The sequence below is a fragment of the Athene noctua genome, chromosome 14 (assembly GCF_965140245.1).
Source record: "Athene noctua chromosome 14, bAthNoc1.hap1.1, whole genome shotgun sequence".
NCBI classification, from domain to species: Eukaryota; Metazoa; Chordata; class Aves; order Strigiformes; family Strigidae; genus Athene; species Athene noctua.
The window spans coordinates 3,450,205-3,474,412 of record NC_134050.1 but is presented as its reverse complement, the minus strand read 5'-3'; the positions used below and the strand labels follow the sequence as shown (position 1 = coordinate 3,474,412).

At 39.5% G+C, this 24,208-nt stretch overlaps 1 protein-coding gene and 1 long non-coding RNA gene across 2 annotated transcripts in view; both read right to left on the bottom strand.

The window, feature by feature from the left end:
- Nucleotides 1-521, bottom strand: part of CSTF3 (cleavage stimulation factor subunit 3) — a 54,370-nt gene extending 53,849 nt beyond the window's left edge. The window contains exon 1 of the mRNA XM_074918584.1: nucleotides 302-521. Within this exon, the coding sequence (XP_074774685.1) occupies nucleotides 302-331 (30 nt within the window). The 5' untranslated portion in view covers nucleotides 332-521. The remainder of the gene's footprint in view (nucleotides 1-301) is intronic.
- A 6,564-nt stretch (nucleotides 522-7,085) lies between these two features.
- Nucleotides 7,086-22,857, bottom strand: LOC141966141 (uncharacterized). The gene is made up of 4 exons (XR_012634551.1): nucleotides 22,685-22,857; nucleotides 19,723-19,880; nucleotides 17,620-17,721; nucleotides 7,086-13,564 (listed from the first exon to the last, which is right to left on the bottom strand). It is a non-coding gene; the product is annotated as an uncharacterized LOC141966141 (long non-coding RNA).
- Between the last annotated feature and the right edge of the window lie 1,351 nt (nucleotides 22,858-24,208).

Here is a 24,208-nt window from a genome sequence, read left to right as displayed (position 1 = left end):
GCCCCACTGAGAAGACCGGCAGGCCTTACAGACCCAGGGCAGAGGCAAGGGCCGCGCTCCCGCCCCCCTGCCGGGCTCCCCCTCAGCTCTCGCTGCGGCCGCCAGCGCCAACGGCTGCTCCGGGCCGCGCAACGGCCGCGCGCGCTGCGCCACACGCTCAGTCCCGTCACATCGCCGGAGCCTTCCGCAGCGCGGCCACCACCGGGCAGCCCCATACCGGGCCGCCCCACCGCCACGGCCGCCCTAGCCTCCGCTCTCCCCCTCAGGGAGCGGCCTGCGGCCTCACCCTCCTCCCGCTCACCTGGTCACCGGCAGCTCCCTCTCCAGACATGGTGTATTAAAACAGGGCTGGGGCACAGAGGCCCCAAACAGACTAAAAACCCCTTTAAAAAGCGCCCGGCGCTGCTGCCGCCGCCGCGGGCAGCTCCACCGGTCGCGCCAAGCACTGCGGTCCGGAGCTCCGGCAGCGTTAGCGAGAAAATGGCGGCGCCTCCGGCCCGGCTTTCCGCGGGGGCGGGGGGAGGAGCGGCGCTGCGCCGCGCGGGGCACGCCGGGAAAAGGCGGGGGCGGCCCTAAACGGTCCCTGTGTGCCGGCGCGCGGGGCACGCGGCGGCGGGAAGTGCGTCACGGCGTCACGCTACGTCACGGCGGCGCGCGGCTCCGAGGCGGAAGCGGTGGGTGAGCGCGGCCCTGAGGGAGGCGCCGATGGCGAAGGGCGTTGCGTCGGGCTGGCACCCATGGCGGGGCATGGCCCGCCTCCCTGGTGTTGCTGTGGGCAGCCCCGCCTGCCTCGCACCGGGTAGGGGTAGGGTGAAGCACCGGGGCTCGTCCTGGAGCCGCGAGCGGGGCGCTTCCTGAAGGGCGGCCGAGCAGGGCCCTGGGGGCCGCGGTAGTTGTACTTAAGACGCTCGTAAGAGTCGGAGTGTGGGCTTTTTCTCATCGCTTAGTCCCCGTTTCCTGGTGGGCCGCTTATTGTTGAAATTCTGAAAGACAGTGGGCAGAAACTAGGAAGTTTTGGTGATTTCTAGCCCTGGCCCTGCCGACTCCTCATGGGCTATATCATTAACGAAGCTTTGTCTCTTGAGCAGTCACATCTTTGCAGCAAGCCGGCACTTTGCCCTTGATGAGGTAACGTCAGCAATGTCTACTACCCGTAGACCAATCCTTTTCACCTCACAAGAGCTCTTGTTAATCAAGGAGGCAAGTTTAAAAGAAAAGCTAGGAGGTCATCATCTCAAAAGACCTCAAGGACAGAGGAGGCATTCCCCCCCTAAAGATAATTATTTACAAAGTAATCGCCAGTCTGTCTGTGAGAAAAGGGCTTTGAATCAGCCGTTGCACAGAAACTGCGATGTGAAACAAATTCATTGAAGGAAGCTTGGCAGATACCAAGGTGAAAGCTGACTTAGCTGCCTTAAGAACATCAGTGTAAGTGCTCTTAAAATTGTATAACATAGTCATATTTATGCAGAAGAACTTGAAGTAATTTGATATTAGCACACTGCGTTCCTGTCTGCTTGATCTTCCAAAAGTTACCTGCTTAAACCGCAGAAATGTGTGGAAAGAGGGTGGAATAAAAATGTAATTTTTTCTTATAAAGCTTGACCACTCCCTCCCCACCCCCCCGCCAAAGAAAAGGGAGCATATAACACTTATTTGGCCAATTTGTGGAGTAACGTTTTTCTGCTCAATACTGAAGAATTTTGATTTGGTGGTTATTCAAGAGTGAAATACGATTATGTCTATCAATTTGTCTTGATAGATAAGCTGTCCTGTTCTCTGATTTCTTAGAGAATAGTGATTTTTGTGTTATGAGCTAAATTTGTTGTTTCTTATGGGCTGTTTCTTCCATGTCACAACAGACTTAGTTTTGAAGATATTTGATACATGAAAATAATTTCCAGAAAACTGCATTTCTGGTTCATCAGTGTAATTTTTCATCTAGGAACCAATTCCTTGTAAGTAAGTGCTTAAAGCAAGGCTGGTGAAACTTCTAATTAGATAATATGTGTATTATTCTAGACCTACAGGGTGTCAGCTGTCTTAGTGGCCTGGTTGAAATTTTGTTCTAGTTATTTGGGCTTTGTTCCAAGTATATTTTTATTCTAATTTTAGCTGCTTCTGGTTTTGGGATTGCCTTCCTTAGTTTCATAAAATGATAAAGGTGATTCTGAATGATGACGGCACCGATATCTTCCTTGTCTAATAGAATGAGTTAGTAAAGAGCAAAATAAGTGATGCCTAATGTCATTAAGACTTTTGTTCCTTACCTCCAATAGTTCCTCACCCCACATAATAAAATCATGTACTCTCTCTTAAACTGGTGTTGTTCTTGATTTCTGTAATTCCATGCATAGAATGGACCTCAGGCAAAAACCCCAGCTGTTGTAAATACAACTAGTGCCTAATCCCTTTCTGTCAAGTCTTGCTGTGATAGCTTGAATGAACTGCAGGTCTTATACATGGTCTTAACTCTAATGTGTCAGAGAAAATTGAAAGGAGCACTAAGGTACAGAAAGAAAATAGAATTTTAAATTCTTACTGGTATGTTGTCCCTTACCTCTTCAGCCCTAATAGCTTGCCTTGTATTGCAGTTAAATGTGAACTTCTTCACAACTGTGTGATAATGAAGATGTTTATGTTTTGGTGTGGATCTCACAAGGGGCAGTATTACTTACAAAACCTGTGTGTAAATGATAGTGTATGTTTCAAAGTAACTTTGAAAATGTTTCCTTGTGCTAAATTTAGAGTTTAGGTAAAACAGTGTTAGTTTAACTCAAGTTTTGCCTCTCTGTAACTTAAATCTGGGCCTCAAGCAAAAGTCTACTGGCTTGAGTTCAGTAGTGTTGTAAATTTATGTTAGTTGACCCATTTGGCCGGCTGATTTGGAGTTTTCTTGTTGATAGTATGGGAGCAAATAATGGGAATGCAGCAGCTAAGCTTACAACTATTTAGTTGCTAATTCCTTTTGTGTAGCTCAAACGTTTTAGAATGTGGCTGTTCCCTTCCCTTCCTTCTGAAGCTGCATCATCCTGAGTGGAGTAGCTCAAGGCTTCTAGCCCGAGGTAACTGGAGCAGTGAAGACATGATTACAGGCCTGTCTGCTTGGGAAGGCCGCACTTTAATTTTCAGATGGTTTGTGATATCAAAGCAACAGGACATTGCTAATATGTAGTATGCTTAGTGATTCATGCTTAGTTCAGTAACTGACATGAAATTTAATGGCAAGCTATGAGTTAACAAGTGAACTATTGTGGATTGTATTGCTCTGTGAGTGTTGCAGAAATTGAAAACAAATCTGAAACAACATGAATTGAAAACTAGTGTTTGTATAGTTCAGTGGTACTTAAATAGTTCTGCTTGGAAAAAATAGGAAAAAAATTATATGTTATTTAGAGAAAAAAAAAAAGGAAGAAAATGATGTCTTAAAACAAAGAGATGTTGAACCTTAAAGTCTTCTAAGCCAAGATCTTGGCGAACCATAAAGTGGAGCAAACTTGAAAGGAAACTGCTTTCACAGAGTTGGGGCAGTAGTTATCAAACAGAGCTGACATACCTGTCTTCCAGGGGATTTTAGCTGCCACAGCAGATTATTTTTTTTAGTACTAATTATGAAATTGCAGGGTTTGTGTAACTCTTTTAGTGCAACTCTATAACCACTAAAAACATTGTTCAGAAACTTTTCTTCAAAAGGATTCACTCAGACATAATTGTCTGCTCAGTGCTAGAGAGAATGATTACAGCTCTGTGATTTGAACTGCTCTATTAATTTCTGTGTGTTAATGGTGAATCTGAAGCTTCCTGAATGCAGAGGATGCTGGGAATTGTCTTCCCCACCCTGTCATAACATTATTGGAGGCTGTGGGCTGTGTCACCCCTCCTCTAAGGTGGATTTCAGCATATGCAGGGTGAAGACACGTTGACCTGAAAACTGAGAGATTCCGTCTTGCTGTTGGCCATGGTGATGGTGGGCACTGCTGTTTCCTCAGCAGAGAGTTCTGCAGTACCTGAGTACCCCTACAGAGCCCATAACCTCTCCTTTTTTATATTTCGAAATTGACATCATCACCGGAATTCTGTGAACTAAAAAAAGAAGGTAATCTAAATTTCTATTCCCATAGGCCACAATTAAGAATAAAATTCATCTTTCTGCTAAACTGGTTTTGCTCCCCATTTGATATCCACTGGTTTAGAGTGAGGTGTGACTCACTAATTGGTTGCGTCTATGGCAAAGATGAGGAAGGAAGCAAAACCCAAGCTAACAAGCTTTGCGGAGTTTCTTTTTCTCGAGCTCTGTTCTGGTACTGTTGGAGTTTGTAGCGAAGAGTGAAGGAAGCAGCTGGGGGGATTTAGGTGGTGAGGAGAAGGCAATAGTGCTCAGCTCAAACCAGTATCCTGTATGGACCTTTCAGCTGGGAGGAACTGTGTGTGAAACTCTTTGAAAGGTTACGTGACTGGTAGGAGCTGTGGCATCAGATCTGTTGCCTGAGTAACAGGTTTGTTCCTGGGCATTTTCTTTGATCACTGTGTCATGTGCCCCCCAGCGCTACAGAGAGCCTTTCTTTGCTCTAAATACGTGGTTTACAGGTGCTGAAGAGGAGACTGGAGCTGTGAGCCGCTTGCTCATTACGTGAGACCCAGTCAGACTGCTCTGTGGGGTTTGGAATACAGAAGACCTTGACACATCAAAATGATGCGGCCTGGGTATTGGATCTGTTGCCACTTCTATGTTGCTGAATCCAGTAGTGGTCTTGTTTGTCATCAGTGGAAAGGAGATGCCTTATTTTGTTCTAGTTCTGCCTTGTTTTCAACTCATGCTTTCAGCTGCCATCTTTCCCATTTGGCTCCTGCAGGCAATCTGTGCAAGAGGGGAGGGTAGGCATGTGCTGTGTGTGCGCTATTCCAGTTGCCAATGTCTGAGGTGCTGGTGATTATCATCCCAGTAGAGGTTTACAATATGGAAAGTGCAGAGAGGGTCCTGTGTCATGAGAGGTGTCTAGATTACAGGAGCAGAAATGTAAGCTATGACAGTTATAGCAAAGGATGAAATTCTGTGTCCCCTGGTACCCAGTGAATTGGGCTTCCTGATCACAGTCTGTTATGAAATTCAAAGGAAGGGAACTGGTGACATGCAGTCGTAAAAGCTGTGGGTGTAATGCAATGAAAGGAAGTTTCTTTTTTGGAGAGTAGAGAAATTTGTCAGGTTTTAAAATTAGTTTATTTAAGGAGTGAAACTAAATTAGAAAATTATTGTATAAGCAGAGAACGAAGGTGAATGGATTAGTGAATAACTAGGGTGAATAGTAGACGGTGTAGTTGCAGTAATGTCTTTTAATGGTGTAATAAGATGTGAAAATTATGGATGAATTCTATCCTCCTCAGCATCGATTCATTTGCTTGAATTGGCTATCATTTAATGCTATTTAACACAGTATTGACTTGTTTATTTTTTGTAAGCAGCTTTCCAAGAAAAGTATAAATAATCCACATGTAGACCAAACAAGCTTTTTCTCAGTCTTGTTCTGTTTTTACTCCAGCATTCTTTCCCAGTATAAGTAGTTGTTCTCTTTCTGTAACACTGCTTGCTGTTGTGGATCAGTATTAGTATTCATCAACATTTATTTATATTACCTTGTGGATTCTTTGGAAAATTTACCATAATTATATGAAATCTGAAGCTGAATCTCTGTCCCTGTTTAAAACTGTATTTTAATGATGAAACATGAAGCAATGAAAATAGTGCTGAAAGTTGTTTAAACCAACAGCTGGATAGCCTCAGAGGCAGGGTTACATTTTTTTTTTTCTTAAGATTTGTGGACAGATATTTATGGATGTACCATTTATAGTCTATATACAGTGAATCCAGCATGTCTTGAATGCTTTGGGTGTATAGTATGTGTGCAGATCAGTTCTCCAGTACGTGCACAGCCAGTCTCACGTGTCCAGCAGCCATTTCTATGGCATTCCTGCATGCTTACCACCAGGCTGCAACAGTCTCCAAGTGTCTGAAAATCAGAGAGAGACTAACATCCTCTAACTCTACCTGGACAAAATTTCCAGGCAGAAAAAAGAGAAAAAAAATCTAGAAAAACTCAAATTGCAGAATGAAGTTTGACCTCCACTCCCGAATAAAAAAACTCCACAAACAAACGAAAACCAGGCCAACACCAAAAAACAAAAAACCAAACCCACAAAAAAAAAATAGCCCCAAACCCACAAAACCCAAAAAACCACAAAACCCCCCACGTCTGAATAATGCTATTTCTCTGTATTGGAGTCCAAAACAAGCCTTGCAGCTAGAGGGGTGGAGATGAAGTACTGCGTACAAATACAGCAGCACAGTTCACTAATTGCAGCGTTCTCGAATTTTTGAGTGTTTGACCTGTTTGAAGTAGTTAGAATGTGTTTAATGGCCTCTACCATGGCTACATCTCGCGGCTTGTTGCTCGCTGTTGGCTTGTGACCACTCTGTGTCCCCAGCACTGTGACTCCCCCGGGAGGTGGCAGACGAGCCCCACTCCGGCTCTACTGGAAGCTGAGCGAAGGGACAAGCACCACGTACCTGGCAGCCGCCCAGTAAAGAAAAAGGCATGGCAGTAACTTCGGGTCTTTTTGTGTTTAGATTACAGGACTTTTTCCTGCCACGTTACTATTTGACATCAGAAGTGGCTTTCTATGAATCCTTCTACGAGTCACAGATTACAATGATAAATAATTTTTGAAATATTTTAACCTCACCCTGGTTTAGAAAAAAGTAACGTGCATACCAGTTTTAAGGATATTAATACTTAAAGGTAATAATAAAGGCAGAAAGTAGAAGCATATGGAAGGAAAATAGACACATCTAAAGACAACTGGAAATCAAAGAGGGAACTCGACAATATTTAGCATATCATTCATCAGCCAGCAAAGAAAAAGGAGAACAAAGTAAGGTGGGGAAGAACATACTTATTTGTAATTGGTGTTGCACACTTTTGCAAGCCAGTATTCAGCCTCAGTTGTTTTCTAGTGTGTGCTGACTCTGGTTGTAAATAAGTAGACAAAACCTTTTAAAAACATAGTATTTATTGCAGTTATTTCTCATTTAAGATCAGCGATACAAAATTAAGTGTTAATTGTGATTATCTGATAGAATACTGGTGTACTTCTGAAAATGTTGATTAACAGCAAATGAAAATTGACTATGGGAGCATAGTGTTGCTTGCACTCAGATGCATTCTACTTAGCTGAATAATCCAATCATCATTAAATGAGAGCGTAAAAGTAAGTTTGTAAGACATTAGATGCTATTAATTTTCATAATATATTAGAATACATAAACACAGAGCATCACAGGTTTCCACCTCAGGCTGTTTTGGGTAGAATTCTTGTTTTTTTAAATCCAAGTTGTTCACAGACTAGGAAGTTCACCCTGCTGACATAAATCCTACCTATTCAAGCGCTGTGTTTGTGCAGCCTAGAGCAACAGGAAAGGTGGAACTGGCCAACCAGTCCACCTGTAATGGGGGTGGGGAAGTTGCTATGTGACTATAGTATTTGATGTTTTACTTGAAAGCTCGGCTCCGGGAAACAAGAGTTTACATAAGAATCAATCTTTCTTCTAAGTTAGTTTTCTTCTGTTACAAACCAAAGTTTGCTTGTGTGATCCAAGTACATAGCAAACTTTCAGAAACCTAGAAACAATGTGAAACAAGCCAAAGTTTAGGGTTGTTTCAATCTCCTTATTTTAGGCAAGCTTGACTTACAAATCTTGGAAATGCCAGTACCCTTCTGGTGCTGGAATAGCAATCACATTCATGGTTTACAGCTTGAACCACAAAACAATCCTTGCCTCAGTTCACCTTCAGAACCTACTACGAGTGTCCTGTGTGTCCCATCTTAAGCTACACTTCTGTCTCTAATGCAGCTATTGTCAGAGTTTATGGTTATCAAAGTTTATTTTAAAGAAATAACTAATGTTTCTGACCTCTCTGCAAATCTCCTATACTGGTGATGTTACCCAGTCCAGGCTTAAACCCGAACACTGTGCTTCAAATAACTGCTCCCTTTGAGTTTATCCCTGAGTAAGTTTACCTTGGCAGATTGCATGCTCTTTGAATTAAGCATTATGTTTTCATATTTATCTATCTGGGTACCATGGTGATCAGATCAGACAAACAGACAGTTAAATTTGCAATTAATGACAATGCCAGGGTCCTTTTTCAGAAGAAGTCGGGCTGCGTGTTAGCAGAGCTGTGTTCCCTAGTAAAAACAGTGACTCTGAGTGTTAGTGTATGCTGGTTTTTTACTAAATTAATAGGGACACAAAGCTAAGGAGGTGCTTTTACATTATCTTTATTAGCTAAGCTTGTAGTTAGTGGAGTTACTGCATTTGAACCTCAGTCATGATACCTCAGCTCAACCACCACATGTTATAGTAGAACTTGCTTTGGTTTTGTATTTCTGAAATAGCATAACACTGTACTTTGAAATCTCAGTTAAAGGAATTGTCTCAGCCTAAATATAAGAAAAAATACCCTTCAGGTCAACAGTCTGAAAAGTATTGCCTCTTCTGGGCAGCTCTAATTACATATTGATTGTACTTAAACCTTACATTACAGTTAATTTCATGTTACTTTCATGCATTTGTTATTTTTTTGTGTGTTATTTTGACAGTTTTTAAATAATAATACATGGACAAGTGTTTACTCTGGAACAGTCATTTCATTTTATTAGCCTACAGAGGGCAATGAGGCAGAAAAGGGAACGTCGTGCTTATATATTAGCTCTTGTTCCAAGTAGTAACTTTTCAAAGACTGTCTGGGGACAATTCCTGGGGAAAATTCCTCCCTGATTATGGTACACATTATCACGTTCTGTTTGTGAGTTGCTGTTGCTATGCAGTGAAGCAGTTAAAACCCTCAATGGTGAACTACAAGACAGGCCATGAAGCAGTTCTTATCATATATTGCTATAATTTTAGTGGCATATGTGTGTATGTATATATAAATTACCCCAAATGTAATGATCCTGCAGTGATCTAACACGAAAATGTGTGCACCATGGATTTTTATTACATTTGTTTGTTTCTTGACTGGAAATGATCTGTCTTTATTTCTCATCATTCAGGCTTTCTGTTGCGACTCTTTTTGCAATAGTTTTTCCTGATTTTGTTCCTTGAAGCAACAGAACAAGAGCTGCTGTGTATCAGAATATGTATCCATTCCACTGTATGCAAAACAGAATTTCAATTCAAGTTCGATTGAAAATGAACGAATCCCACACTTTTTCCTTTTTATTTCTGTAATTCATTAGAAATTATGAGCACAGGAGGATGTATGTATCCCAGCACAGTGTGGGAAGGCCATCCACTCAGACCTGACAGTAGGTTTGGGAATACTGTCAGAGCTAATTACCTTGTAAATCCAAGTGCCCATTGCAACAACTGTAGCTTTCCCAGTTACAAATATACTGCCAGCAGATCTGAAACAATTTAGCAGTAATCGTTTCCACAGAATGGTAGAAACATGCCTTTGGGCTGTTGTTTGGATGCTGAAAGTACCAGGGGACTTTCTCACAAAGCTGTATGCATATAAAAAACTCTAGACCTGCTGCGGGTTAAACATCACCATGTGCTTTCAGCAGCATGTGCTCTTGTTCCTGGGTGGAATATAGCCTATGTAAGAATCACTGGTCTGTCAGAACAGAACCATGGATCTGTGTCAATGCAGGCTGACAAAGTTATTGCTAATGCGTTTGTGGACTTCGGTTCTAAAATAGCTTCTGAAACTCCCACTGCTATCTCCTTGCAGAAATATTGCATGCCAAAAAAGCAACAGGTCTCTATCCTAGTAATTAGGGAGAACAGAATCCATTTCCACGTGGTGTAACAGATTACCCCTACGTTAACTTTGTTACTACTCAGAAATTTATTTCAGGGGCCTCCTTTATCCCTTTTATCCCATAGATAAACAGAGAAATTATCCCCCGATTTCTTTTGGGCGCAAGCAAGAAATAACATAGCATGCAGTGGTTCTGTATGTCTTGGAATACAGAGCCAGGCAGCTCTATTTGTCTGCATGCTGGTGGGATGGAGGGCATGGCAGCAGCATGGAAACTGCCAGCAATGGTGTGGTATTCTGGAGGGATCTACACGTCTTGTTGAAAAGCATGTGATAGCTTCTTGGGTCACATACTGAAGACAAATGTTTAGAGAGTATGATTAGCTAACTGATGACAGCGTGCCTATGTGATAGACTGAAGGATGGCACGTAGTTGTGTCTTGTAAATTATTTGCTCATCAAAGGATGTAATTGTGTTTAGAAAAGCTGAAAGACAGCAGGTTTGGCTGGTTGCGTTAGAGTACTTAAAAGACTTAATGCATTGTGTATGTTATCTAGCTCAATGTGCTTTTTTCAGCAGTATCTTTGTCCTCCCACTTTGATTTTTCTTCCTTTGCTTATGACTCATTTTTAGAATATGTTTTTGTTACAATTATCTGCTGGTTTTCATAATGAATCCTATTCCTTCCTTTTGCTACTCTCCTTTTAAGTTTGCTTTGAAAGTTCCTATGTTTATAAACTCATGATCTTTTCTGCGTTTTTCTAGCAGAAGCTAGCTCTCTGCACTAGTTACCAGTGTTAAAGAACCGTTCCTAAGCTATTTATCAAATCATTACATGTTTTGTTTTCCAAACATAATCAAGTCTGTAGGGGAAAACACTGCTGTATGCACCGGAAAAGTGTGAACACCGTGAGGAATGTAAGTTAATACCAAGAGGTAATGAAGAAAAATACCACTGTTTTAAGTACGGTGGTAAATGACCCTTACAATCATCATAAATTTTGAAAGCACATTTACTCATCTTTTCAAAGCCCTCAGAAGAATACTGTGGGTTAAAAACTGTTATGGCTTGTTTTATCCCTTTCCTTTGTACTCAAAATTTACAGCATCTGTCAGTAATACTCAAACAGAAGCACTGCTATCTGACAGAACTAACTAGTTAGATTAAATACATTTTATATGTGTATACAGGTTTTTAAAATGTCTATATCTACATGCATATATGAAATTGAGGAAACATCTGTAGTTTCTCTTTCCCAACTGTATTTCATTCATTCTGATTTCTGTATTTAACTCATATTAAAAAGGAGGACGTATAGCATGTGACAGTAACAACATAAATAAAGGGGTTTATAAAACCCAAATATAAGGTGTCTGAATGAAAAGACAATTTTAGTCCTGGATCTGGAAATACAGATTTTTTTTTTTTTTTCTTCCTAAATCTGTTTAAAATATTTCATAATGTTAAAGTACATTTTAGTTCAGACAGGCCTTAGGAGCTATTAGGGCTGATGCTGTTGTTTCTGTATACTCAGGGCATTGCTTATACATTTTTCTCATATTTTTGCTACTTGTCATAGGATTCTAGAAAACAAAGTGAACTATTAGGAAATGTGAGACATAAGTTACATACATCTAAGGTGATATAGCATGTTGTCTCAGAGCTATCTGACACAGCTTCCTGGCAGCATTGCCATCTATTTCTGTAAAACATCTGAGTGACAGTGAACAACAAATGACTGAGAAATTCCAGTAATGTAAGCAAGAGGTATGAAACACAACCAACTATTTTGAGAGAAACTATTTTACCTTTTATTTTTGTGAATTCTGAAAAAATATTATTCCTAATGATTATCTGAATATATATTTCAAGTAAAGTAATTATTTTTGTATTTTAGAAAGATTTTGAGTAAATACATTTTCCCATTATATTCTGGGAATAAAAAGGCAAGGAAATACTTCAGGCATTTATAAAATGATAAAATTCAGAGAAAGATTTGTGTTACTTTTCTGTGCTGTATTGTAAATAACTATAGAATATCTTTTATAGGAGTTGTCCAGATTTTTCACTGGGGGTAAAGAGATCGTCTCATTAGTTGGCCTTCTGTGTAGTTCTTTTTAGGGACTAATGCAGTTTGTTTCTATTTAAAAAGGGCACATACTGAAAAAATTGTCTGAAATAATGTTTAGAATGCAGTGTTAAAATGTGTAAGAAAGAAACCTGCCATAGGCTAAAGCAGATAGCAAGACCTCAGGGGAGGATAGAGTAAGAATAAGTAGTAGCCCTTTGCTTTCTCTTTACCCAGTTTTGTAAAATATAAAAATGTAAGATATGAAGCTAAAATCTTCAATATGTCAAAGCCTGTCTGTCTGTATGGAAGGGATTCCCTCCTGCAAACTGTAGGCACTCTGAACCGGCACTGAAATTTACAGTCATATCCATCTCTAGTGAGTAATGAATGCTTAAAATTGGAGTGGAATTTGAAAAATACTATTACAAATAAACAACAGCCAGACCTGGGGTCACTGTTACTAAAGGAAGAAAAAGTCCAAACGTACCATCTGGAGACCTTGCTTTCCACATGGCTGTCATTTCATATTGACTGTTGGATCCTTTTTTATTCTCCTTAGATTGTCCTCGTCTTTGGATTAAATACTGATCCTAGAGACGTTAATTGTAAAGCTCACAAAGATCTTACTAGTGGACTGCTTTAAAGAATCACTCGTAATTTGCAGAGCTTTGTGTGCAAAATGGGGTGTAGTATATTTAAGGTAGCCACCTTGTTCTGAGTGCAGTGCTGTTTTCTGCACATCAGATCTGACAGATCCTGTAGACAGTTGCATTTGTTCCCTAACTGCAAGAATAATTGTCGCTAACAATTATTTTAAAAATGTGAAGAGGTGCTGTAGTTGTTCTAGAGCAAATTGTATTTTTGACACCTATTGACCCTTCAAATCCTTTTAGGAACTGTCTATCTTTGAAAAAAAATCACACAAGTCATTATTGAATTGGCTGTCTGGCCTGCATCCTCTGCCTGTTTCCTGACCAGAAAAGCAAAAAGGATAAAAAAACCCCAGGCATTCAGTCCAGACTGGTGTGGCACCTCTAGGCTGTTTGAGCAGGGGCAGAAGTAAACAGCTTTTATAAACAAGGTTCCAATTACAACGAGCAAAAAGGTAGATCCAGCAGAAGACATATTAGCTTGTTCACTTGCTTACTTCTTAAACTCTTACCAGCTTTGAAGAACACTGTCACATCCATCTCTAGTATTCATAAAGCATCTGTTCTTTTTTTTTCATAGCTGTTTTTGCTACCAATGGTATGCTTGCAGCTCACCAGTTCTCCTTTATTACAGGCTACCTCTGTTAGCAAGTCAGCGTATGAAATCCAGAATGTGGTTTGGGAACTGTAAAACTTCAGGAGTCTGGTGGATATTGAGCTGGGATATTTTCCTTGCAGGATATTCCCTATTCTCTCTAAAGGCTCATAAGACTTTTTATTTTTCTTTTCTTTATTACATTTTTTCTGTCTTCCTTATAGAACAATTGATTTAATAAATTGCATTCAAACAGGGTTTTTTTAAAAAAAATGTAGGAAAGATTTAAGAAAAAACTCCAGACCCGATACAGGTACTTGGTTCATTTCTATGGTGTACTTTGTGCCAGTAACTGTGTCACGTTGCTCTGCGCGGCACTGGGATTTGCACATGCGTCATGGATGACAGTCTGCTTCGTATTCTCTCTGTAAATGTCAAGGTAAGAAGTAAACAGCCTCCTCCCAGACACTACTGAAGTAGCTTTAGGACTACAGAGTACATGCCGTGGTACTCATTAAATTGTGCCCTGGTTTCCTCAAGTATCCTAGTGTAGGAGTTGTTACTGAGGCAACACCAGGAATACTGTGTAACTCCCGTAAAAACAAGTCACTGGGGTGTGTCAGGCGTCTACATGGACGTGTGTGGCTCTAGAGTGAAATATTTTTTTAAATTTTATAAGTTAAGCAACTGAGAAAAGCAAATGGGGATGGAAATAGTAATGTAAAAAAAATGCTTAAATCTTTTTTGAATATTTGGATTTTATGTTACTTTTCTGTGCTGTGCTTGGGTAGGAGAGAATAGAAATGCTGCTCATCAGCTGACCTGAGCCTGCATGAAGCTGATGGGGGGATGGTTTTACCAAATGGCAGTCTTCTCACCTCTCAAGTCTGATACTGAAGATTGAGCAGAATCATTCTCAGGTTGGAAGGGGAAGAGTTAATTTCTCTATTTTATAAGGAGAAATTTCTCCATGGAGCACTGGTGGTTTTGTCTGTGCTAGCTGCACGAAGGTGCAGAGCAATCCAGTGACTGTGTTGTTCTAACCAACTGTGTTGTGATAGCTGAAGTGATCTGCTGAAGTCACAGCTTTTACATTTGGCTAGAAATAGATAGGGAGCAGAAACCTTTTCAGTTAGCCCCAAATGAAAGAACAGTCCCTAGGGACAGGCAGCAGACACAGTTCTCTCATATTAAGTCATAAGTTGCATATAGTTGTTTGTCTAACCTTTTTGGCTTTTTGTGACTGTATAGCAGATGTTAATGCACCTGAAAATAGAAAGTCTGAATCTTATATATTCATCCTTGTTTCATGTTTTAAAGCATGTGTGTGTATTTATATATGTATGTATAAAAATATGTATAGAAATATGTATGCCAGGCCCTGTTAATGGTAATCCCCGACCCATTAATTTGCATTATGCACAGCTGACTACCATTTATCTGCTCTGTTCCCCCGAGCCCATTTTGTATATTAACATCCATGTTGCTCTTGCTGGTAGGATGGGCAGAGACTGTAACTGGAATGACAAGGCACCGACAGGCTCCCTGCATACACCATCTCTTGGGAAAAACTATTTGCTCCTATCCTTCCTTGAAACAGGGTGTGTGTAGATACTATTCTACAGTGGCTTCCATTTGAAAGTGCTCTTGAATATCCTTCTCAAAGTATAAAAGGCAGGCAAGCCTTGGAAGTTGTTGCCCGATACAGGTATACCTCCAGGTATATTTTCTGCTCAAATCATGTGTTCTGTAGCATCTTTATAGTAGCTAAATGTTCTGATAATGGCAACCTTAGACAGGTAATGTGGCAACTTCATGTAGTGGTGCTTGTTGTTAGCTAATTTCAAAATTACTTGTTTGTGCAAACTAGTGTATGTTGCCTAACACTTGTTCCACAGGTGCCACAAACAGATCTCAGAAATGGAAGGTTCCTTTGAAACGCACCTAGGTTTTTGTTAGTGGGATTTGGAAGAGTTTTGAGGTAGCTTAATTTGCCATGCTGATGAAGTATGAGGCCATATACGAATTTAAGATCAGCTTGAGAGACCTGGGTGGAGGCATATTTCAGGGAGCGCTTTGCTTGTGGTGTAAATAGCTGTTAGGAAGGGGCTCCATCCCAGGCCACTCCTCCACCTGCTGCTGGGTTTTCTCACCCGTTTAGTCAGTCAACTCATTTCCAACTGTAGCCAAACTATAAGATGGCATATAGGCACTCTCAATGCAAAATCAAGATTAAAAAAATGGAAAAGCAAAAAAAAAAAAAAAGTTTGAACCACAGAAGTGCTAGAAAGAGAAGTTGCTCCAAAACCTCTAAATTACTGATGATTTTAAGCTTGATTAGGCTAAAAATTATGTTCATGATCAGAAATGTCTGTTTAAAATATTGAAATCAGAAGAGCGTCAGGATACTAACACATGTGGCAGCCTCCTTGTGTCTAAAAAGGTTAGGAGGCAGAAACAAAATGTATTCTACTCAAAACATATGCAGAAAGGGAAGAAAATGGGTACAAATAAGGGCTTCATCTTAGTGGGTTGTTGAAGACAAGCCTCCGTATCTGCCAAATGACTTCTGCATGGGCTGCTACAGCCATTGACCTCCATGCACAGGTTTTATTGTTCCAGCATGTAGGTACAGGAGAAAAATTAGCTCTGAAAAAGAAGTTTTAAAGTAATTGCTTCAGAGCAATTTTGAAAGATTTTTTTTCCTTCTATTCAACCATGAAATGGAAGTGTCCTGCTGACGGCTCCAGCATATTTTTTAATTGAATAGTTAACATGGATAATAGGCATTCAGCAGCGTTTTTGTTGGTAATCACTGGATTTACTAATCTCCCAGAAGGTGGGATGATTCAGAATCTTTTAATGCCCCAAAATAGAAGATAATTAAAACCCTACATACACAACTTGAAATAGAATTGAGTACAAATGCTGAAGAGGAAAAATTAGTAAATGAGCTTGAGGGGAAAAATGGGGGGGCGAGGGAAGGAAAATAATAGTCCTCAGTACTAATAATAGCAAGAATACTTACGAAATTACATTTAAAGTATTTGAAGTTTTCCTTACTCTGCCACTCTTTGCAAGTGACCGAGACTTCTTTCAGAAGAATCCTCTGTTTGTGCTAGTTTTTTAGCAGGGCTTTGCTGCGTGGTAGGTGGGCTTGACTGGCCCAAGAGCAAAGCACTCACAAAAGCCATGTGGCCACTGTGTGATGGTCTCAGAAGGGATTCCGAGTGGTCACACATGTGCGTATAGAGTGGGTACTATACTAGTCAGCTGCTGAAAATTATATATGTAGTAACTAGCTGGTGAGCTGTGTCATGGTGAGAGGAAACTGTAAGGGTTATTATGGGGAGGGTTAGCTCATATATAATCAATGATACTTCATTCCTGAAGAAAGGGTAGTGAGCAAATACACAGCCTGAGTGTACTGCATCATACATCTATTATTGGTGACTAGGAGTTACAGGCTTCAGAGCCACGCTAACGTGCCAGGTTGCACAGCTTGGGTTAATCTTTGGCGTAATACTTTTCGTTGCAGTAGTACGGTTCTGGATGTAGACCACTACTTAGGTTCTGTGTATCACTTGCTACGTATCACTTACACCCACTTGACAATGGGGGGCTGCTGCTTGCCGTTGGAATTAACTCTCACAGTCACAAAGAACTAACGCAAAGCTAACCGCTTTCTCTCCTGAGATATTCTTTTAACATTAACTTTTCCTCCTGTGGAGAGGGTGGAAGAAGAAACTGCAGGTGACAAATGTTAGTCCTGTCATTTACTTGACTAGATGAAGACATGCTGAGGTGACTGGGCATAGGGTGGAACCCAAACAGAATAGGAAGTGAGTTACTAATCTTATTTCCAGTGTCTATAAACCAAGGCTATTAATTAACCTGCATAATAAGTACTCTTTTTACAGAGGTATAGTGGACACTTGAGACTTCACTATTCACTTCAAAGAACTAGTGATCAAGTTCACATTGGCACAGGCAGGGCAGGGCTAGATTTCTCAATGCTGTGCTTCTCTGCCAAATCCTGTCTACTAAAATACATGAGCGTGTGTTTGAAACATTATTTGCAGGCTTTGAAAAAAAAAAGATGCTGTAGAAAGGCAAACATTATTTCCCAGTTTGGAGCTGCCCTTTGGTTTGTGGCAAAAGCTCTGTTATGAAATCTGGAATCTCAAGGGAAGTCTTGTCTGCTCCCATAGAAATTTTTACAGTCCAAAATACTGACAAATGGGCCCAAGAGAGACCCAACAGTACTACAGTGAGCAGGGTGTTCCCACTGGTGTAACCTTAAAGTACTCTGACTCTCCTCAGGCTGTGATGCCTTCCAAGTAAACACTAACCGTAGGCCAGTTGTTGTTCATCCAAGGAACGATGAAGGCCAAAGTACCTTACTGCCACTAAATGATTCCAGATTAGATAAAACATTGGCTTTCATGAAATAATCCTGATAAAGGAAAAGGATACTTACATTATTATGGAATCTAGCAAAGCAGCATGCATGGGAGCCATTTTGGACATATGTCACTGTTTCCTGATAGCTTGGCAGCCGCTCTGTGAGTTTTCCCAGGACCTGAAGAGCAGAAAGACTGCAAGTCAGTAACCCTGTACATTGGCACAGCTTTGAGGAAAAGTTAGGCTGTGTCTTTTGGGATCATGCTTGCCTCTAGCAAGCAGTATTGTTTTCTGTCTTGTATTGGGACTTTTCTGCAGACAAATCAACAACAGAATAAAGCAGAAGTAACTTAACAGAAAGAAAAATTAACTTGGAACACTGTTTTCTGAGAGGCCAGACTGTGCCTGGATTTTGTGCATGGGGTGGTATAAAAGCTACCAGGAGCATCACGTATCCTTTGCACAAGTAAGCAAGAAAAAGTGTATTAATTTCTCCCTCTGTGTCTGTACACCAGGGGACAAATGTTGCCAGAAAGGGGATGAGCAAGAGGAACAAGATGACTCTATCCCCCATTTAAATCCCTACAGGACATAGAAGGGAAAGGGTGCAATGCCTTCTGATCAAAAGTGGTGAGTCTTAGGGATCTTTTCTAATTTTCACAGCAGCTGGGTGTTCTTTTTTCTAAATCATGCTGTTCTTGAAAAAAACATTGTAAGTTTAGTTTTGGTTGGTTTTTTTTGTTGTTTTTTTTTTTTTTCCTGAGCAACCACTTTAGAAAAGAATAAGAAGTGAACTTTAAAAGCAGAGACTGGAATTCAAACTAACCCACTCTTTATTTTGAGATCTTTTGGATGTCTGGCTAACTGCTTTAGTTTCTAGGTCTATATTACGGTAGTTTCACACACTTTCTCATACCAGCTATCTTTGGGAGTGAGTGCCTTCATGAAAACACTACTTTTTCCCCAAAATTCCATGGAGTATTATAGTATTTTACCACTGCAATGCCATGGTTTTTGGGTTGGTTTTGGGGTTTTTTTTTGAACATCAGTTAGCATCATGTTTATTAAATACTTAACAAGTCTGATTCTGCAGACTCTTAATTCCAGAAGATTATATGGGGAATTCTTAGGCAGTGATTATTGTGACTAAAAATTGTTCATGTAAATAGTTTTACCGGAATAAAATTATATACCCTAAATATTGTAAGTTATTTGATATATAGGGATTTCTGAATTAAAACTAGGCTTTTTTAGTATTATACAGATATTCTCACTGACTGAGCCTTCCTACAATCTATCTTTTGTAAATTTTCTCCCCTTCTGATTTCTCCTCCTTTCAAAAGTCATAATTCTGGAATAAATAGTTTTTAACCTGAGTTTTAAATTTCATATTTGTATAAACTAGGTGATACAGCCATAACACTAGCTCTGAATTCACTTTGGGTTGTCCTGTGCTCCAAAAATTCATTCATTTAGTGCTTTGAAGTACAAGTTTGATCAGAGGACACACTGTAAATATTAATAAAACTGTATTACATCAACATTAAGATGAATTAGAAAAGAAAAATCTACAATTCAATGTATTCGGTTTTAAAATAGAGAATGGATGGTGCCTGTATTACTTCATATAATAAAAAGAATAGTTGTTAATAATTAAAAGTTGAATTCCGTATATACAGAACTGTGGAAATAACTGTGTTCTGTCTGATTTCAGAGATACTTTTAACATACTGAGGAATATTGTTCATCCACGTGCTGATAGAATTATTGGAAATTCAAATTTGTGCTTGTGCACCGGTTTACTTTTTGTTGTAGTCACAAGACATTTTTTTTATGTTTTTGTATTGTTTTTGTAGTCACAAGACATGTTTTTATATGTTTTTTTATACAATCTTTGCATTTTTTAGCTAAGTATTAATATCTTGAGCAGACTGGGATTTGAGAAAATGTTTTTGTTTTCGTGTACATTTAATCTGTTTTCTTCTTCATAAGCCTGCATGTCACTTGCATAGCATATTATAGAACTGATTGATCGCATGGCAGGGAATTATGATCTGCTAGGTGAGCTGGCTTTATTACTCCGGTGCCTTACTACTTTAGCATGCAGAAATTTTGAATTAAGATTGCATTAAGAGGTAATGCTATCCTCTCATTTGCATATGCCAAACATGATGCTTACTTGCTTGATAGAGAAAACTCTCTATATGCATCCCGAGTATGATCATGCCCCAGGCTGCAAGAAAGGAAAAGGAAGTCGTGCCTTGAATTTTCTCATCTTCCAGCTCTGTTGACAGAGTGACAGAAATAAGGTGGTGGGAAGTTTCTTCATCTCTTGTCCTGTGATGGAAGAAAATATAGGTTAGCCTTTAAACTTCTTGGGAAGTAGGATCCTAAGCAGCATTTCCCTGTGCTTCATTAAACTGTTCCTGACTTGAAAGAGAAATGGGGAAAACCCCTGTCCCTGTTACTGTTGGTAGAAGCTTCATAGTAGTGCTGCTTTTTTAGTTTGACTTTTTTTCTGGTGAATTGTTACTTTTGGCATTATGCGTTAGTTTGTGCTACTAGAAAATGTTGGTAAAAATAATATAGTAGCATATAAAAATGAGAAATGGTTTATTTGTATCGGCTGCAATTTAAATGGCCAGGATTATCCGAAGAAAAGACCAAGTACAAGTGGTGATATGCCATTACAGATTTTGCTTGCCATTAAGTTTATATACTTCCTTCCACATGCAGATATGAAAATTCAAGCTAATAAAATCATTATTAAATGTTTAATATTGGTCACTTTCCGTGGCTTATTTAGTATTTTTACATAAGTTATATGTAAAAAAAAAATAAATCTATTTTAAAAGCTTTTTGAGAACTCTTTGTCTTCCATCTGGCACGAAGAGCATTTGTAGAGGGGAGGGGAAAGAAACAGAGTACTGTCTGAGGTAAATTTGATAGTAGAAGATGGGATAAAACAAGAAGCACTTAGACTAATTTAATTAATGCCATGGTGAATTTAAGAATATGCTGTCCTCTACAAGCATAAACATAGATCAGTAGCTGAATTAAGGAAGCAGTATTAGACTGCACCTGTTGGGTTTCAAACTGAATTCAGACCTTGTTTCAGTATTGCAGTTGGGACTGGCAGTTGCTGAAGGGATTAAATTATTTAAAGCCTTCAGCTGGCTAGTGTAGGCTAGCAGTAGCTTATAAAACACTTAATCTATTTTTTTAATCTCTTCATATGTTTGCTTTACTTAGACAGTAAAACTGTACATGACACACACCTGCCACATTCTGGAGCTTCTTTGTCAGATATTTTGAATTTATCAATTAGAGCAGCCTTTAAACTGTAACCGTTTGGGTTTTTTTGACAATACGCTGCTTGTTAGCCTGTATCTTTTCTTTGATGAACTCAAAACCAAACGTGAAGTATGCAGACATAAAGTTCTTTTCCCACAATTTCCTTTAAAAAGGAGGTTCCCTTCTAAAGGCAAATGCTGCTCTCCAAATAGTTAATGTTTACTGTTACCATTTGGTTTGTGATTTTAAAAAGAAACTAATTCCAAACAGTTTGGAGTTCTGGAACTATTTTTTCAGTGCATTAGCCAACTGCTTACACAGTAGTGCAGTAAACCAGTCCAAAAATAGTAATTCTGTTAAACTTGTTACGTGGTATGTCACTTGTTTCTGGAAAGCTAAGCGTAAGTAATGAGTAGTTACAATATGGATTGGATGAAAAAGCAATCTGGATAGCTGTGCAACACAGGATTAATTAGGCAAATCCTCTTAGGTTTGATTAGCCATTGCTTATTGCTTAGATCTACAGTTTATTTTGTCATTGGTTGCTCCTATTAGTGTCTTTCTGTCAAAATTTATGACTCTGGTTTCAATTTTTCATCATGCCTTTTTTGTGTCAAAGTGAAGTGCCACTGAATTAACTTACAACCTTCCAAATAATAAGCAGAGTAACACCTGGAGTCAATTCAAATCAATGTTGGCATTCTCTTAAGAGTCTTTTTAATAATGATCTTTTTATATGGCTAATTTCTGTTTTGTTCAGCAAATGATGTGTTACATCTTTTTAATGTGGCCTTCAATGTTAAGTTACAGGACAAGTAGGCATATATATCTGCTAACGAGGATGAGTAAATGCTTATTCATGGAGATGAGATGGTTCCTGCAGTGTCGTCATCATAAAAAAGCACATGTTGTTGATATTTCTGGCTAACCTTTAATTTTTTTAGATTCTTTTTCATTACATTGCGAAACTGATTTTATTTCTGTAAAATGAGTTTTTGTAGTACCATCAGTACAAAATAACTTAGCCGGTTGATCTACTCTAGATTTCTTTTTTTATAATGTATAGCATAAACTCACAAAATTTAAAGTATGTCTGTGGAAGTCATTTCACTGATTAGTATTCCTTATCTCACGTTTGATCTCAAACTTTTTTTTAACTAGAGAATATGCCATTAATCAGGAATAAGATAGGAAAAAGCAGAATAGAAATAAAAATTCTTATTAGAAATAAAAATTCTCACTCCCCCAGGAGACACAGAAACTAACAGACACTTGGTTTAGCCAATTGGGGGGGGGGCAATTATGTAAAAAGGCATGGGAGGAATCGGGCATTTCAGTGGGTGGTAATCAGAGTTTCATCAACGCTGGGATTTCATACTGTTATACAATGCTTTGTGCATGTCAGAGCAAGGCTTCATATTTGATATGATACATGTAGCACAATATTTGGAAGAACAGTCTTCCTGTTTTCACTATTCCTGCAGTACAATTTGTTAGTTAGAATTTATTGCAAGTATTTGTTCAATAGTCATCTAAGTATTTTTTTCTTCTAGAGGAAGGTATTATGTCTGAAATTCTGTTTCACCTTGAATGACCTAGGAAACTTATTATCTTCATCTGTGATTCATCTAATATGATCTATAAAAGCGAATTGGATTAGCCGGTGTCATGTCCCCAGACCAAACCAAAATGAAACCGAATGATAATAGAAATTTAACTCTAAGAATACAATGCCCTTTAATAAAAATCAATTGAATATCATAGTTGTTTCTAAAACATGCAGGAAAAGACAAACCAGAATGCTAGTTGGAACAGAAAACTGGGGAATGCAGATGATGAAAGGGTACCTTTACAGCCTTCCCATTCCTAAAGGTAAAGCAGGAGCCGGGTTGGTGTCTGTGAAAGATGAGAACCATTCCAGTTTGCTTGTCTGACAACTCCTTGGGGACCATTCCAGCAGCTACGTGGGGGTGGAGTACGGTGCGTGCCCTGGCACCCCTCTGTGCCGGAGGCTGGGGTGGCAGTGGCACTGAACTGCACCGTAGAAATCTCAGGTCCTAAAGTCCATCAGGATTACTGCACACAAGATGAAAGGGAAGGGTCTTAACCTTTGACCGTGTGGGAGGGAGAGCTCTGGAAATGGAAAAATAATCACGCAGCCCAGGAGAAGTGTGTTCTTAATATAGGATACAAAAATTGACTAAATGAAATTTAACATTGTTAAATTTAATCACTACAGTGTTGGCTGAGCTAACTGTAAAGTTTAATGTCGTCTCATTCTAAGAAAATCAAAACTTTGCCAATAGTACAACTGATGTTGTCGTTCCTGACAGACCACTACAGAGCACTGTGGTTTACCTTAACTAGAAAGTGAACTTACTGTAAAGCTTTTTGATGGAAAAAAAAAAAAAAAAAGCACAATTTTTCCATTGTTTCTCTTTGATTCCATGGGTGGTTTTCAGTCCTGCCGTGTTGCTGGACCATCAGTGATGTAAAGCAGCACCACAGCTCCTGTGGACACATCCATGGGTGGTTTAGCATCAGTGAGAGGAAATTCTGCAGGTGACTGCAAAAGCTGTTCCATGACTGAAGGGGACAGTTTGAAAAACATTGAAAAGTCTTTGACAAAATGGTACAATTACTACCCACCAGCTTGCGGCTAGGAAAGGAAAGATGAGCTTAAGCTCTGTGGCACAAGGATCTGCCCTTTCTGTCTGTCTTCTAGGTGATGGTGGGGTGCAGCTCCCCACCTCCGCCGTTGTCAGTGGGTGTCATTCCCAGCCTGCTGAGAAGCATTTCAGGTAATTAATATGATGAATACATGACTGGCAGCAGCCATGGTTTTCCTGAGCCACTGCTTGCTCAGAAACAGGTATTGAGGCATTGTCAGTCAGCACTCCCTGCTGTGGGGTGGGATGTACCGGTTGACCTCATGAGACAAACTAATTTCAAGAGCTTTAATAATTGGGGAGTGACTATTAATGGAAGATGAAACAGATTTTTTTTTTAAAAAAACCCAAAACAAAACACAAACAAACCACTGTAAACTAAACCACACCGTTTGCAATACTTGCACACTCCCAATGCCAGGGATAAAATTATATTTGTAAGGTTCTTTTATAAAATATTCAGAGAGGTTTTAGTTTGAATATCATCTGATTATGTTCAGTAAGTTTTGAAATATTTACCATTCTTTTTTGGGAAATACTGATTAAACCTGGTTTTCTACTAAGAAATACTGACTCAACTAGATTGGGAGGAATCATGAAAGTGTGGTGATTTTGCAGATATTTGTAATAAATAATGTCAACGTGTTGCAACGTAATCAAGCTGTTGCATTTAAATCATGTTTTTCTTCCAGCTCAATTACT